The following is a 17,631-nucleotide window of genomic DNA, read 5'->3' on the forward strand; positions in this document are numbered from 1 at the left end:
CTTAAATATTTAAATGAATTTGACTGAAAAGAAACATAGTTTCTACAATGTTAATCACCTAGATTTTGGAGAAGGTAAGAAAAGGCAGGCTGAAAAGGTAAATATATCTGATGTTTTATGAAAGACTTCAACAAAGGCTCCTGAGCAAATTCAATGACCAGGAAGTAGGAGGATAGACCAATTGTTACACTGGAGAGATATGCATAGTAGGCCTCTCAAGGATTGGGACCTACTATTTTTAATGTGTTTGTCAGTGAACTGGAGTTCAGGATGAGCAGTAGAGACACCATGCTAACACACTGTTCAAGGTGACAAAATAAAGATTCTATTAGAGCTCTACAGGATTCAACTTATTTGAATAGCCTTCAAACTGAAATATAAAATTCAGAATTGCAAATGACTTTAAGTAATACTGCTGGCACACAAAATATTACAAGTAGTGGGAGCACTGTCGACAGTGACTGATAAGGGAAAGGACTGTAGACTCACAGTAGAGAGCTTGATGGCAATATCAACTCATTGTGCAGCTTCTGTAAAGAACTATATTCTAGGCCCTGAATCATTAGACCGAATTAGATCTGCTGATATTATAATACTCTTATATAAAATTATTGTAAGACTATATTTGGAGTATTGTGCTCAATTCTGGACAATGTTTAAAGATGTTATTACAGAATTGGAAAAGATATAATAAAAGTCAAAACAAAATGATTGGGGAGTTGAAGATCTGCTGTGACAACAGACTACAGCAATTCCATTAAATTATTTAAACTCATGTAAGGCACAAATAATGTTGTCAAAGGAAACCTCCCCCCCCCCAAGGACTGGAGTTTCTCTGTAGGCAGAGTTCTCCTATCCCTACCCTGACACAAAAAAATGTGCATAGTTAAAACTGGCAAATTATTGGTGACAATTTTGATGACTTCAAAAACGGACTGGATATATTTGTGAAAGAGAAGGCACTCAGTGGCTACTAATATTGATGAATGTTTATTTCCTCTTGTATCACAAGACAGCATGTTTTATTTACTGCCTGCTAATAAGGGAAGGAAGCTATCACCAACCCTTCCATATATCACAAATGCATCACACTGATTATTGATATATAATGCCATACTAGATAGGCAGATGATCTGTTCTACAATTTTATCAAGTTTTTCACACTTCTATTATTTTTCTCATCTCCACTGTATTTTCTTTCCTCTTCCTTTCCATCCAGGTATTCGTCATCCCTCATCCTGTATTTTCCCCATTTTGCTATTTCTACTGAAAAGGACTATGTAAACATGTATGCATATAGTTTGTGTATAGGAAAAAAGTTGATATGATAAAGTTAATTTTTAAAATAAGGTATCTAATTTTACAATTATAAATCAGTAGTAACTATTTTAATTGATATTATTTGTACTGGTTCTCCTTTTCAAGTATACCTTCTAGGTCAGGGGTGTCAAACTCAATTTCACTGAGGGCTGCATCAGCACTGCGGTTGCCCTTGGGGGGCCGGATGGGTGTGGTCAGGGTAAGTGCTGCCTACTGGGTGGGCGTGGATGGAGTGGGTGTGGCCTATTGGGTGGACGGGTGAGAACGCCCCATTGCCTGCCGAAACCCCTCCCCCGGAGCCCATCAAGCTGAATATGTGAAGTAGGCGAGGGCCATTCGTTGGTCCCTTCCATGCGATGGTGCATTTCTTCATTCCTCACAAAGGGTGACACCTCCCCAGCATGTACCCAGGGGACAGGGCCGACGTGGCAGGGGCTGGTTCCTCACTGTTTCCAGACAGCCTTGTGGAGCTAAGACTGAATGCGTTTCAGCATAGATGGCCACCACAAAATTGTATATTGGCTCCCAGCCGGCCTGGGCCAAGGCAGCGGGGGCCGTTCCCTCACTGTTTCCAGGATGGCTTCGTGGGCCACATGAAACCACTTTGCAGGCCACATCCGGCCCCCGGGCCTTGTGTTTGACATGTCTGTTCTAGATACTATACAAGTATATATATATATTGTAGCACCCTTTTTTCTTTTTTTTAGAGTGGCTACAATCAACTTTATAGTGCTTCCGAATAGGATTTTCCTAACATTAAAAAAGTCTGACATCAGATTATATGCAGGATTTATTATATACTCTGTTTAAATTTCTTGTGCCTTTGTCCAAATTGTACTGGGTTTGTAATATCTCAATATGGATACTATTCCAGGGCATGCAGCCCATGTAAGTGTTAAAATATGCACAACTTGGATCCAAATTAGAAATATTATTGGCTTCTCCGCCCTTCTCCTTTTAGATACACATTTTATCAAAACTACATTTAATCAAAACTACATTTTATGGGGCAATTGCTTCCTATCATAAAAAATACACACTGCACCCCAGCATCTTCTGCATACTCCAAATATGTTGATTTGTGTTATGATTTTTGCTCACTATTAAAAAATGGGAGAAGGGAGAAGACTAGTCCCTTACAAAATGAGTATTTTGTCTTAGAATTGGGATTTTAAAAAATCTATAGACAAGATATTTTACAATAGTGAAACCTGACATTTAGGATTATCAAAGGCAGATAATTCTTCCATCTTCATAGTCAGCCACACACATAGCTGGGTTTGAAATATAGACTTTAGCTGTAGTACAAACCAAGGCAATGCAGACCACTATCCTTACAAAAGAATAGCTAAATGATTTGGGACATATTAAGGAAAATGATACTGGGTTTGCTTATGTTTTAAAATGCATCAATCTTACATACTAACATGGATTAAGACCAGTGTAAAGCAGTTTGGATTCACATCTCACCTTCTACCAAAGCTCTATTCCAGTGATGGCGAACCTTTTAGAGACCGAGTACCCAAAAACTGGCCCCGCTCTTGCTCCATCCCCTACCCTGCCCTGCCTTCCACCCTGCCTGCCCGCAGGGCCACTCACCGCCTCCAGGGCCCACTGCAGATTGCCCAGGCAGCCAGCAGCCCAATGGCAGTCACGTCCTCTACCTGCACCCCGCAGCATCAACTGTGCATAATGGGGTGTGAGGCAGAGTCTTGTCCACCCTGCCTGGCTGCCATGTCCTTGGCTGCTCTGTTCCGCGTGGGCCACACTTGGGGGCAACTCTCCTCCAGGGGGGCTGCTGGTGAGGAGGCCGCGGGGGGAGGCGAGACTGGGGCAACAACACGTGTGCCTACAGAGAGGGCTCCGAGTGCCACATGTGCCAGAGGTTCGCCACCACTGCTCTATTCCTTGCTCATACTTTCTTTTTCCTATAAAGAGGGAATGGCAGGAGGCAAATAAAACTGGATGTTACTAGTTTGTCACATCTTTTTTCTCTGAGGAAAGGTGCATATTAGATGAAGCCTAGACAAAATTACATTACTGCAATACTGGATAAGGTTTTAAATGAAATCAAATAAGCCCTAACTCCAGACTTTGGGTAGTTCACTGAATAAGTGGCGAGCTGGATTCTGCCTCCTGACCAAATCCAATCTTCCGCCCCACGATTCTCAGCATAAGCAATATAAAATATAATGCTGAAATCTTGTTCAAGAAGATACCAACCACACTAGAGTATGCAACATTAACAAAACATAAGTAATATTCATCTTAAAGTAGCCTATTTCATTTACTGGAAAAATTAGAGCCACTTTAATGGAATACAGCATCCATTTTCATTATTTAAGAAGATTAATTTTATAAGGATACTAAAAAAATAGGATTAGGGAGCAACTATGTAACTGTCCCAAAAAGGAAAAAGCATTAAGAGTAAAGTTGTAATCTAGTTCTACTCCTAAGTAAATAATATAATTGTATTATACTGTCATGTCTATATATTTCTGTCCTGGTTCTATCAAAACATAGAACGTTTCTGTGGTGAAGTGGGTCTTAAGAATAGCACATATGAGCACAAGAGGAACACATGGGAAGTTAAAAAAAATAGGCATTTCCCATGTAAAGTCTATAGTTTTCTTAAATGTCAAGCCACTTTATTCCTTCAATCCTTTCTCTCCTATCTGATCTCTAAAGGCACTGTCTCATTTTAAGTTGCAACTGTCCATTTATCAGTTGAGCTCACAGGCAGAGGAAGATGTAAAGACCTTACTACAAATGGTGGAGAATCCAGTTCATTATTTATTATAAGGCTGGAATTGAATCCAGGCCAACCAAACAACTATTTCCCATATAAAAACTGTGTTGCTTTCAAAGTAGAATTTAAAAAAACCCTTACCTAACTATATATGGAATTATATGGAAAATTTGCAACTGACTACAATGTATTATTCTTTCTTTGTGTTTGATTACTAATATCTTTATATTTCCTGGAATCCAACTGGACTGGGAAGTAAATTGCATAAACAAATATATACATTTCTATAAAAAATAACATTGGATTAACAGTTTAATTCTGAAATTTTTCTGGCTATGAAAGTCACATATCATGGCAATACATTGCATTTTCCAGCCAATAGTGTCCTAGTTCTAATTTCATGCTGGATAAGCATTTTTAAAAGTCAAAAGCAACTCCAAAAGAAAATTTTACATGCATCCTTTTAAAAGAGGATATAGAAATATTTATATAAAGCTAAGTAACAAATGTGCTTTCAAACAGTTATCAAATACAAAACAAAATTCAGAGTCATATTTACGAGTTCATCTTTTAAATTTTTAGTTTTGCAATTGCCTAAGCATACAGCTAACAAGAACATTTTCATCTTTGCTCATGATAAACAGGGAAGACTGACTTCACTAATTAAACAATGCCCTTTTGTTTTCCTAATCTGTTTCAATGTCTCTAAAACATTGTAAACCACATCATTCATGGATTCAGATAAAGAAGAGGTATGTTGGCATTGGAAAGTTATATTTATGAAATACCTAAGTTCAAAAAGATATTGACTTTTTATGGGTATTCTTTTATATTTTACTTAGAAGCTAGGAAATTGTGTATTATTCTAGACCAGGGGTAGGCAACCTTGGCTCTTTTATGACTCGTGGACTTCAACTCCCAGAATTCCTGAGCATGGCTGGCTCAGGAATTCTGGGAGTTGAAGTCCATGAGTCATAAAAGAGCCAAGGTTGCCTACCCCTGTTCTAGACTATTATAGGCTAGTCTGAGGAAGAACATACAAGGCTGGATTACAACAGAATTTTCTTCTGTTTGGCCAATCACAGCTAGAATACAATATGCCAAGCCTCAGGCCTTATATACACAAACCTAAAGGCTTACACCCACAAAGCTGAAACAATATCAGAAGCACTACTTGTTTTGCCTGGACAAGCCAACAACTGACTTGTCAAAGCAAAGCTCTTATTGCTTATGAAGCCAAAGCGTGGATTGCTTTCATTACATATTCTTCTTCTGCCCTGGCAAACTGGTAGCAAGGTCAGGATTATTTACGATTGCTGCTCTAAAATAATACATATCTCAATCCTGAATACAGAAAAAAGGAGTGATAGGCTTAAAATATACTCTAAATTTGAAGAATTCTGTAAAATTAAACTTTACTTAAATAAGGTTTGGAATATAGTTTTATTATTTCAGGTAAAATATTTTATATTATAAAGCTGTACAGTTCTATGGTTGTGTCATTTGGCTTCTAGATTAACAATTTATTAAAGGTATGTAGTTTATTTCTCACAAAAGTAAACAAGGTGAATTTATTAGTTTTATTCATATGGGAGAATCACAGATTTATAATTTTCCAAGGTCACAACACTGCACAGTTTGGGAGCCCTTGGTGTAAATAGTTCATACAGTTCAATAATATTTACTCAAGTTTGTATAAGTTCATTCATACCCTATCATCATAAACATTGTAGAATCAAAGTAAGTATACTGGTAACAAATACTGACATAGAAAGACATAAAGGAAATTTACTGTAATTTGGATCAATGGTAGCATATTGCATGATTCTTCAAAGAACCACACCTACCTAGTTTTCACAAAGTAAAGAATACCTGGATATACCGTAGAACCAACTGAATCTTACTAGTATAATAAACTACATGAGAAATTTGGGTTGTTTAAATAAACATACAGATAGATGTAACACATTTAGAGGAGGAAAGCAGAAATCCAGAATCTTCAAAAAAGGAAGAAAAAAAAGAACCAAAAGTTCTGCTGTTATATGCTAAATAAATCATGCTTAAATGACACAGCAAAATATTTTAAAATGCTTTTACTTAGAAAATATATAATAAAAATCCACAGGGAATTTCCTCAAGGATAAGATATTTACCATCTAAATAAATCTGTGAACTCGTCAATAGTTCATATAACACTAACAGCTTGTTGCCCTTTGAGCAGGGAGAAGTTACAGTCTTCTTGTACAAAACTGTTGCTTTGAGCTATTCCCTCTGAGTAAAATGAACTAGATTTTTTTTCTCCGAATATAGTTGGGAAGGGTTTAGAGCTGCTATTCTTTTCAACTCTTCTCTTATTTTCGTTAATACAAGCTTTGAACAACACCAAGCCACCATAAATTAAAACCTAAGGCCCAGATCTACACCTTGAGAGTTGTAAGAAATACAGTATAAGTCAAATACTGGAGCAAAGCATCTCCGCAGCAAAACATAGTTGGAAGGAGAATACAGCAACAAATTCTAAAAACACGGCTAAACACGGCCAAGGAAAAAAATGAGGCCTCCAGCTTTAAAATTTCCCAATTACCCAGCATAATGGAAGGTGGAAGAGCAGCTTATTTTACATTACAGTGCCCCAAAAGGGCAAAAAAAGAAGAAAGTAGTTAGTCATTTCCTCTACTGAAAAAAAAAAAAAAGCGCTCGGATAAAATTTCAGGAAGAAGCAAAAGGGAGAAAGGAAAGGCACTGATTTCACTACTCCAAGCATTACGAAATGACACCAGAATACAAAAGGAGGCTGGGGCCGCTTAGCAGCACCTCCGTGTTATACATCACGCATTCTTTAATGGACAGTTTAGACAGCCGATCCGGTTCGGAGGCTCTTATCAGCCAGTTTCAACACTGAGCAGAAGCGGCGGATGTGATCGGGCAGCCGGTGGGGAGAGGAGCAGGGAAAGGAAACCCTTTCTCTTTCATCCTTTCACCTTCTCCAAAGGCAGCCAACGACCCGCCTCGCCAAGCAAGGAGGCGGCCAATCTACCTAGGAAAGGCCGCCTACCTTTCCTTTTGGCCGCCCTGCTGGACCGACCGAACCTCGGGCGGGGGGGGGGATTCGTCCGGTGCCCTCGGGAAGAGCCAGGCGAGTCCAGCGCTACGCAGGAAGCCTTTTCCCTGCGGGCCTTCGCCCTGCTGAGAGAGGAGAAACCGCCCCGGTCACACTCACCGAGTAGGGCAGCCACCAGGAGGAAACCCACCGCACTTCGGCCTGCCATGACGGAGCGCTTAGAGGGAGAAGGGAGGACCTGGAAGAAGAGAAGCGCCACACGAAGCTGCGAGCAACCACGGGACACAGGGACCGAGACCCAGCGCAGCGCTGAAAAACGACCAGGGGCGCGATCACATGACCTGGGACTTCAGCCCCACCCCCGCCCCTCCGTCGTTATTGCCCTCATTGTCACCTGATACCAATTAAGACCCGCCTCCTTCATTTTTTTTACAGGGGGAGGGGTAGGCGCGAGAATCACGCTCTCGCGAGAATACCATCAAAGCAAACGGGGCAAGCGCGAGAGAAGATCGCCTGGGCAGCGGTTTCTTGTTGCCCTGTGCTTAGTTTAACCGCGTGATGCTGCACGGGGCTAACTAGGGGTCGAGGGGTTCTTTTTTAAAATGTATTTTAGCAGCGTAAATGCGTTTATCTGAATCAGACCGAAAGTTCATGGAATAGGTTTTTTTTGTCAGATAAAGTGCATTTTTTGAAGTGTTCTCGTCGCCACCTTTTTGGAGAGGCGTGCAATTCGTGCAGAGACACTCGAGGGGTTTGTGGCACTTCAGTATCCGTCTGTTCATCTCACAATAAAACCCTGGATAGGATCCAGAGTTGCACAGAACTAGGAAAGTGACGGCACGGGAGACGGCTATTCATCTGAATGGGGGAAACTGAACTCGTATATCCGAAGGGTTTAGAATCAAGCCTTGATCCCTTCTGAATTCCTATCCCGCCCTCTTGATGGTACTGACACAAAATGTGACTTGTTTTGTTACATCTGCTTTGCATACTGCTATTGGAGTGTAAGCTGCTCAGAACTGGAATATTTATTAGTAGTTAATAGTTAATATAATTAATAAATATTTATTAGTGATTATTTTCTAGAAATTAAGTATGTACCTAGAAAGTGTAATGAATAACGAAGGAAATCTTAAGTAGTGAACCTGTCTTGATTGCTAGCAAATGTATTGCTGAATCTGATTTATACAAAGCAATATGTGTTACATTTTGTGTTATAATTTCATAAACTTTTTTTATGAAGTTCATGCTTAATTTTAAAAGTTTTGGCAAGACCTGAGACTTTGCTAACACAGAATAATATAATTGATAACTCTTAAGCATTGACTCCTGATCATCCATCATGGACACTCTTCCAAAGTGGAATTCAGGGTGTGTTTCAACAAAAAGTCACTGGAAGAACACTCCTACATCTTCATTACATTGTGATGTTGAATGCAGAAAAAATGTGAAATAATTTTAATTTTGTATAGGACTGCATTCTCTTTGTTGAAGGAAGTCTTCTTCATGGTTCAGTCCAAGCCAGGAATAAATAACATGGCATCTGCTTTAGAAAGAAGGTTGCAGTTTATTGAAGAGGACAGCCAGACAGAAAGATGGCTCTGGAAGAAAGAGACAGAGCACCTGTCGAGAGTGGGTTTTTATACTTTCTTGAGCCTTTCCTTTGGAGTTGTTCCTGTGGCATGAACTTTGACCTGAGTCTGAGTGTGCCCTTCGGCATCTGTGGGTTAATCTTATTATGTCCTATCTTAGACTAGAGTTTGGGTGGGGTATGTAGATTTTAGGTGTCTTTGTCTTCCTAAACTAGCTGGGGGCTTTCAACCTTCCTGGATTATTTACATCTGCATTTCTACAGAGCTGGTTTCTGCTTGGGGGAGGAAAACTTGGGGCTGTTAAGAAAACTGGGCATGCTTTTCTGCCTCTTTAATATTTCCTCCTCTGGAGGGGGCTGACTTCCCACACCTTGAAGACTTAACTAGGGGAAAGCTCACTGAAGTCAACTGATCAAAGTCTTCTGGCTACTATTTTTCAATGACAAAAACCATGAAATTAGTTCTTTGCATTTGTAAGCATATCTAAATAAGCAGAAGGGAAGCTACTATAAATGGTTCTGTAAATGGGAGGAATAAGGAGATGGATGTGATTTTCACATATGTTTTCATGCTATAAGACGTGGGTGTCAAACTCGATTGCATCATGTGTCATACCATGACGTTTTTGCCTTTGCGGAACTGGGGTGAGTGCGGCCTGCACTTGATGTATCTGGCCCGTGGGATGCCAGTTTGACACCCCTGCTTTGTAAGACATTTAAACACATTAAAACATTCAGGACAACTCTCAAAAGAAAACTAAAGTATCCTGTGATGTTACATGAAATTTCACAAAGCAACTGTCCTGGAGTAAGGCAGTTTAATTCACTTCATATGAGTAAAAAACCCACTAATGTATGCCTTGAATTAATTAGAAAGTTCAGTTACTATGTTTTTTTTATGTAATTACTCTCTTGACAGTTGATCTGACTAAGGATAGTTTAAGAAGATAACATTTAAAAATAATGTTAATTAGTCCTCTCCAAGTAAATATTTAGTACATTCTAGGGTCACAAACTTTTTGTTCCATTAAAAAAACTCTTCAAGCAGAATGATGCAGCATAATCTTTATAATGTGCACCCAATCACATAGCCTCACTGATTTCTCTGTGCCAGATAGTTACACCATGAGAATACTGTTTATATAATTTTAATTTCAAAATGAAGTTTGATCAGAATTCTAAAAGCAGAACTAAAACTACAATGGACTTTGGCTAAAGATGTTTCAGATATTGGTACATTAAGCAGGTTATTGAACATATACATGTAGCTCTGAATTATTTTCATCAGTAAAGAAATGAACATGTATAGTATTTTTGACTCACTTGTTTAATTGTGTTTTCTTTAGGGCTTGTATAGAGAACAGAACATGTTTAGGTCATATTTAGGAAGAAGTTCTGAAAATTTCAAAAAGGTTCACAAATTTTAAGCACCACTGTGTCTGTCCTTCATATAGGGTCTATCAATGAATAATGCAACCCACTTTTTCAACCCTCCAGTTTATATGTCATTTAGTAATACAAAGGAAAAATTGCAACAAAGGTTTGAATAATTATATTTATTCTGTGACTATAATTTTGAATCATGATTATATGCACGGTGACATCACATATGATAATAGTTATCAAGTGGAAATTTCAAAACTCCAGATACTTCCAGGTACATTTGTTTAGATTTTTTTATCCTGACTTTATTACTCAGTCTATATAGTAACTCAAGGTGGCAAACATTTTTATATTTTCTCCACAACAACTCTGTGAGATAGGCTGAGCTAAGAGAATGACTGGCCCAAAGTCATCCAGCTGGCTTTGAAAAGGCTTGCCTGATTGCTAGTCAAACTGACAATTATGAACAACAGTTTCTATGTACCTAAAACAAGAACCTTAACATTTACTGGAAATGCTAGTTGTTATTTCACTATGAAATAAGGTTATGAACATATTTCTTCCTTTTCTTCATTATACATCCAATATCACTTCTATGACTTTAATATTGAAACACCTTTTCAGTTTTGTCAATCTGTTTTTAACAAAACCAGAAGATTTCTATCTGCAAGTCTTGTGATGAGAGGGAATGCTCATAGTTGGCTGTCCAGCTGCAACAAGTTCTGACTTAGGTACACCTTTACTAAAATAAAAGTATCTTAACATTGATTATTCTCTGTTCAAGGCAAAGACACAAAAGACTTCCTGGTTCTGATTGTTTTAAAAATGCATTGTCTTCTTGCCTTCAAAGAGATCAGCCTAGTTAAGATTTGTAATTCAATCAACCTTTCAGCAATACACCTACTTGCTTGGTCCATGTTTCCTCAATAGAAATATCTCTATAGGTAATGCACTGACATTTAACCTGAGTAAAAGGTTAACAATACATTTGTAATGGTGGGGTAGGGGAGGGTGAGAATTGCTCTGTATAAATTTCATATCTCCTCCAAAAGCTGCTGTGGTTCTGGCAAAACTCTGTTCTGTGGTTCCAAGGATTTCAGTTTTTTCATAGAGGGGACAAGGGGAAGGCTCCAGACTGGAAGTAGCCAGAATGGTCGAGAAGAGAGATATGCTAGGCCCTTCAGGAAATATTTATCAGACGGTTAAATTTGTGTAAGTCTTGTGTTACAGCTACAAGTAAAAAACAAAAACATGGTAGATCTAATATTGCAGGGACTGAATGGTTATTTCTGAGCAAAAGCTTCAAAGGATTTCCATTTAGCGACACAGGAAACCTTTATGAAAACTTCAAGAGACTAAAATAACCTGTTCTACCTTGTGCAATCAAACACTCATAGTCTATTAGATCACGGGTGTCAAACCTGATCGTGTCACATGATGTATCGTGACTTTTTTTGCCTTTGTGGAGCCAGGAAGGGCATGGCCTGTGTGTGATGCATCTGGCCCGTGGGCTGCCAGTTTGACACCCCTGGTCTCAATGGAAATTTAACCCCAATGCATGAGACTAAAGCTCAGAAAGTGAAAGTACCCTTGATGGACTAAAGAAACAGGATGAACTATAACTATGAGGTCACCAAGCTATTGGCTGAGTCCTTTTGATCTTTGTCATGACTCTGGTCAGAAAAAAAATCAATAAATACAGATAAAATGGGTATTCATTAAAAAAAAATGTAACTGAGAAATGTCCTATCTCATCCTTGCTGCAAAGGATTAGGCATTGCCCTTACTCCAGCAAAACACAGAGATTGGGTTTAGGTTTACCCCAATTACATAACATTGTAGCTGGTGAATGCAGTTTTCTACCATGGCCAACTCTTGTTACGATTAAGCTGATTGGCAATGGTTTGCCACTTCTAAGGCACCATTTCCAGGCTGGTCTGATGGATGTAACAATGCCAAATCTCTCTTTTTTTTTTAATTGAAAAGTTTTACAAAAGTTTATGATTATGATTTGGTGGAACATTCAAAAGATTTTTAGAAAAAAGATAAAGTTTACTCCTCAACTATTTTTACTTGGTATTTTTGTTGACTTAAATGAAAAAGAAACTACTTTGATGTTGAATTTATTAACTGCAGCAAGGTTACTAGTAGGTCTATATTGGAAGAAAGATTCCTTGCCTACTTTAGAAGAATGGATATTTAAAGTATCTAGTTTTGCAGAAATGGCAAAAATTTCTGCTTATTTAAAGGATCATACACAAGAAAGATATATTATTGTATGGGGAAGGTGGATAGATTATATCCAGAAAAAGTATGGAATTAAAAAGTTTCATTTATTTTATGAATGAATTTTAAATATTATAGAGAATTGTTTTATAGGTTATGGAGTTAAAGGTTAATTATGATATTTTTTTTCTTTTTTTCTTTTCTTTTTTTTCTTTTTTCTTAATTATTATAATTTTTTTTATTATTAACCCTGTATTCTGCTCTGGGAAGTGAAGGGAGGGGGGTTGGGGTGGGAGGGAGGGTAGGGGGTTTTTTGTTTCTTTTTTTGTTTGTTTGTTTTTTCTTCTACTTTAAAATTTTATTGTATTTTTATAAATGATTGTATGTTTTAAAAAATAAAAAAAAATTAATAAAAAAAAAGAAAAGTTTTACAAAAGTTTACAACAAAACAACCCCAAACCTTCCCTCCCCCTCCCCCTCTTCCCAGAGCTGAATTTGTTGTTGTTGTTGTTAATTGCGAAGTCGTGTCCGACCCATCGCGACCCCATGGACAACGTTCCTCCAGGTCTTCCTGTCCTCTACCATCTTCTGGAGTCCATTTAAGTTCACACCTACTGCTTCAGTGACTCCATCCAGCCATCTCATTCTCTGTCGTCCCCTTCTTCTATTGCCCTCAATCTTTCCCAGCATTAGGCTCTTCTCCAGTGAATCCTTCCTTCTCATTAGGTGGCCAAAGTACTTGAGTTTCAACTTCAGGATCTGGCCTTCTAAAGAGCAGTCGGGGTTGATCTCTTCTAGGACTGACCGGTTTGAACGCCTTGCAGTCCAAGGGACTCGCAGGAGTCTTCTCCAGCACCATAGTTCAAAGGCCTCAATTCTTTGGCGCTCAGCCTTTCTTATGGTCCAACTTTCACAGCCATACATTGCAACTGGGAAAACCATGGCCTGGACTATACGCACTTTTGTTGGCAGGGTGATGTCTCTGCTTTTTAGTATGCTGTCTAGATTTGCCATAGCTTTCCTCCCCAGGAGCAAGCGTCTTTTAATTTCTTGGCTGCAGTCCCCATCTGAGGTGATCTTGGAGCCCAGAAAAATAAAATCTGTCACTACCTCCATTTCTTCCCCATCTATTTGCCAGGAATTGAGAGGGCCGGATGCCATGATTTTGGTTTTCTTAATGTTGAGTTTCAAGCCAACTTTTGCACTCTCCTTCTTCACCCGCATCAAGAGGCTCTTTAGTTCCTCTTCATTTTCTGCCATTAGAGTGGTATCATCTGCATATCTTAGGTTGTTGATATTTCTCCCGGCAATCTTAATTCCAACTTTTGATTCATCTAGCCCTGCCTTTCTCATGATGTGCTCTGCATATAAGTTAAATAGGCAGGGCGACAGTATACAGCCTTGCCGGACTCCTTTTCCAATTTTGAACCAATCAGTGGTTCCGTGTTCGGTTCTCACTGTTGCTTCTTGACCAGAGCTGAATACAGGGTTACAAATATGACAATCATAATCTAAATAACATTAACCAACTATATAAAAACTAAATCCATAATACACTTTAACTCCCTTTTAACATAAAATAAACAAATTCTAAATAAGCATAATACATAAACAAATTAATATCCTAATTCTTAAACAATACGATATAATAAAAAGTCCACTATAATAAACTATTAATAATAATAATACTAGTAATAGTAACAATAATACTCATTATTCAAAAAGTAAATGAAACTTTTTATTCCCATATTTATTTTGAATATAGTCTATCCATCTTCTCCAAACCGAAATATATCTTTCTTGTGAATAGTCCTTCAAATAAGCAGAAATTTTTGCCATTTCTGCTAAATTAGACACCTTAAGAATCCATTCTTCCATACTGGGCAAAGAATCTTTCTTCCAATATTGCCCGACCAATAATCTTGCAGCTGTTATAAGATTCAACATCAAATTAATTTCTTTAACATCACAATGCCAATGCCAAATCTCTTAATGTTATATTCAAAAGGGGGCAATTTTGTGAAATTATGTTTATATATCAATCCACTGTCTAATATAAGCCAAAATGTTTGGCCATTTAGAAGACTGAAAATATCTTCCAAACTACAAGGAGTTTACTCCCAAATAAACATAAATATGCATTAGGCTGCATATACAAACTACAATATAAGGAACAGGAGGAGCTAATGGATGATCTAGAATTAACTGACTCTACTTTTATGCTACAGTCGCGATCTTATTAAATTAATAGAGTTAATGGATTAAAAATAAAAATGATGAAGTGATTTGGTATGAAACAAGTGAGAGAATGGTGGGAGGATTATTTTAGAGATTTGTAAGGGAATATAACGATATGTTGAAGAATGGAATTTAAATGAATGCTGTACATTTAATGTCCAAGAAACAAATATTGCAAAAGAAGTCATAAATGCTGTTAAGAATGTTGAAAAATGTAGACACAGTGACTGAAATAATGTTAAAATATAGATACAGCTTGCTTATGAATTGTGCAATCTGTTTCACATGAGTGTAAAAACTATGTAGGTGCCTAACAGAAGAATGTCATAAGGTGAAGTATAGCAAAATTATATTTAGCTGTAAACATTGATATAAATTATATTTAGCTGTATTTCCTCCCCCCCCCTTTTATCTCACAGTTTTAAGTATCTTTTCTTATTTTCTGTACTGTGGTAAATGTTCTTACCTCAAAAGGAAATAGCTCATGGGTGTGCATTATGTATGGATGTGTTAAAAAAGCAGTACAGCGTTTTGAACCTACTTGTATCATTTTTTAAACTCCTCTTAAAGGATTTACATTTTGTGAATCTATATTCAATATAGTATTAAATGAACATGCTTGGTCATAGTTGCAAGCACAGAGAAGTTGCTTTTGATACTTCAAAATCCAGTACTCCAATGATAACCAAGATACGGTTTCATGTATGAACGCAATGAGTGCTATTATTCATATTGAGCAACATTTTTAAGGAAGCAATAGTTGTCAGAGAATGAGGCAAAAACCTTAAAAACTTCAGTCTTATCATAATTACTTAAGACCTGCTGATCATTTTGGAATACACTATAGACAAAATATGCATAGAAATGTCTTTAAGTAATAATTCTTCCTGTAGCATAAAATTTATATAATTCACCATGGGAATATGCCCCTGAGTTTATTTTGTATTTCTTTATGTCAAACATCAAAGAGGAGGAGAGGAAATGAGCAACTTACAGGCAAATACATGATGCCTTATTAAAGATTTAGAAAACCCAGAAATAGATGTGTTATCTCATTATTCATACTAGCAGGCTTTACTTTGATCAATTCCAATTTTTCAGTGAGCTGTCAACAAAAAGCATTCATACCAAATAATAGGTATGCTAAAGAAAAGATTCCAAACTGCCTTTGTAATAAAAGCAACTACATTTTTCCTGCAGGTTGTAACAAAGTGGTGAGGCCTATAGCAAAGACCCATGGATACTGAAAGCTTCCTGTTTCAAACACAAATATATTTTGTGTCCTAAAAAGTTAGTAGCATTAGAATCTAAAGCAAAGAATGTAATTGATTCTAGTATATCTTTTTTCCATGTTTGCTTATTTTCAAATACTCATTAAACAGCAGGGATATCCACAAATACACTAAATAAATAAGATGAAGAAAAGTTCAAGAATGTCACATTTCAGCAAATAGACAGCCTCAGTTCTCAAATGGCTGCCAGATTCTGATGTAACCTAGGCTCAATGCCAAACACCTTCCCTTTATTCTTGCACTTTGCCAACTCTCATAGTTGGTAATCTGCATGACAAGCAATAATGACCCTAGTCACAAGGCCAGGGGTGTTTGCATTGCAGGAACAAGCCCAGGTGTAGCTCTTCTTTGCATGCCAGCACAATTGTAACATGTACAAACACACATGTATTGCACTTGGTACAAACTAAGTCCTGTAAAAATAAAAAATGCTTTCAGAGTTAACATGACTCAGATTCATATGGGAAGTATAATAGCAGTGAAAGTTGAGAGTCTTCAAAAATCACAAGGTTTACAATTCAACATGTGCAAAATGGAATGCAAAAGCAGCACTTTTAATGGATGAAGTGAAGGAAGTTGCTGTGGGATACCAGATTTCATTAATGGTGGTGGTGGTAATATAGCTATAATTTTATGATTTTATGTAATTCTACATTTGAAAGTCAGTGGCACAGAAATGGCACAAATAAATAAACAGATCTAACTGGTGAAGTCAGAAGGGACAGGATACTATACGAGACTTTTGTATAGTTGCGTGAAAATGTTCTAACCTCCCAGGACAACATTCAAAGGTTAATATCCTTTTACCTCAAGGGAATATACATGAGAAAACCTGGACAAGACATTATGGCTTTACTCTCACATTAAGTTGACTCCAATCCTATGCACACTCATGTGATCATGAAAGTCTGTTGAACAGAACAATTCTTCCAGTAGATGTAGAAGTTTACACTGTAGATGAGATTAACAGATAGACATGATTGTTTAGGATTCCAAGATTCAAAGCTAGAGAGGATAACTTGTTAAGACTTTAAAAGTACTATACTGTATAGAACAAAGTATTTTGGCAGACAACTAGGTTGTCAAACTAGAGTGACCAGTTGCACCTGTGGCTACAGGAAATCAATATCTGAGAGCTCATGACTCCTAAAGACTTAGTTAAATACTTAGCCACAATAAGTCTAATAAAACCTAACATATTTAGGTTAATATAATTATATTATTTTCTTAAAATACCATGGACAGCCAAAAAACAAACTGATGGATCATCGAACAAAATCAACTCAAGAGTTCTCACTTGAAACAAATCATTCCATTTCAGACACATTATGCAAAGACCTAGTTCTGTGGAAAAGACTCTAATGCTGAGAAAGGTGGAAGGAAAGAGAAAAAGGTGATGACCACCAGCAAGGTGGGTGGCTTGAGTTAGAGGGGATAATTCATGGTTCACCGCTGGGAGACTTGAAAGAACAGGCTGGGATAGATCCTCATGGGAAAAAAATCTACGGAGTCTTCAGGAATTGAAAAAGATTTGATGGCACTCAACCAATCTAATTGAACGGCACCGGACCATTCTATTATAAAAGCAAATGGGCGGAAAAGAAATCTACAAACAAAACCCTTAAAATTACTAAACCTTTCGATTGCATTTTTTTTTCCCATTGGTGCTCGCTAACTCGATCAAGAGGGGAGGGCCGGACTGAGAAATGCTGCTGTTGGTTTTGGCGGATCGCAGGATCCACTCATCTGAGAAACCAGTTGCGGCAAAGAA

The 17,631-nt window shown here is 37.6% G+C and overlaps 1 protein-coding gene across 1 annotated transcript in view; it reads right to left on the minus strand.

Annotated features, from left to right (window-relative positions):
• The window catches only part of LAMP1 (lysosomal associated membrane protein 1), a 28,533-nt gene extending 21,016 nt beyond the window's left edge, over positions 1–7,517 (minus strand). The window contains exon 1 of the mRNA XM_039359747.1: positions 7,290–7,517. Within this exon, the coding sequence (XP_039215681.1) occupies positions 7,290–7,338 (49 nt within the window). The 5' untranslated portion in view covers positions 7,339–7,517. The remainder of the gene's footprint in view (positions 1–7,289) is intronic.
• Positions 7,518–17,631: the final 10,114 nt, after the last annotated feature.

The sequence above is a fragment of the Crotalus tigris genome, unplaced genomic scaffold (genome assembly GCF_016545835.1).
Source record: "Crotalus tigris isolate CLP2741 ecotype Arizona unplaced genomic scaffold, ASM1654583v1 scf7180000019116.999743, whole genome shotgun sequence".
NCBI classification, from domain to species: Eukaryota; Metazoa; Chordata; class Lepidosauria; order Squamata; family Viperidae; genus Crotalus; species Crotalus tigris.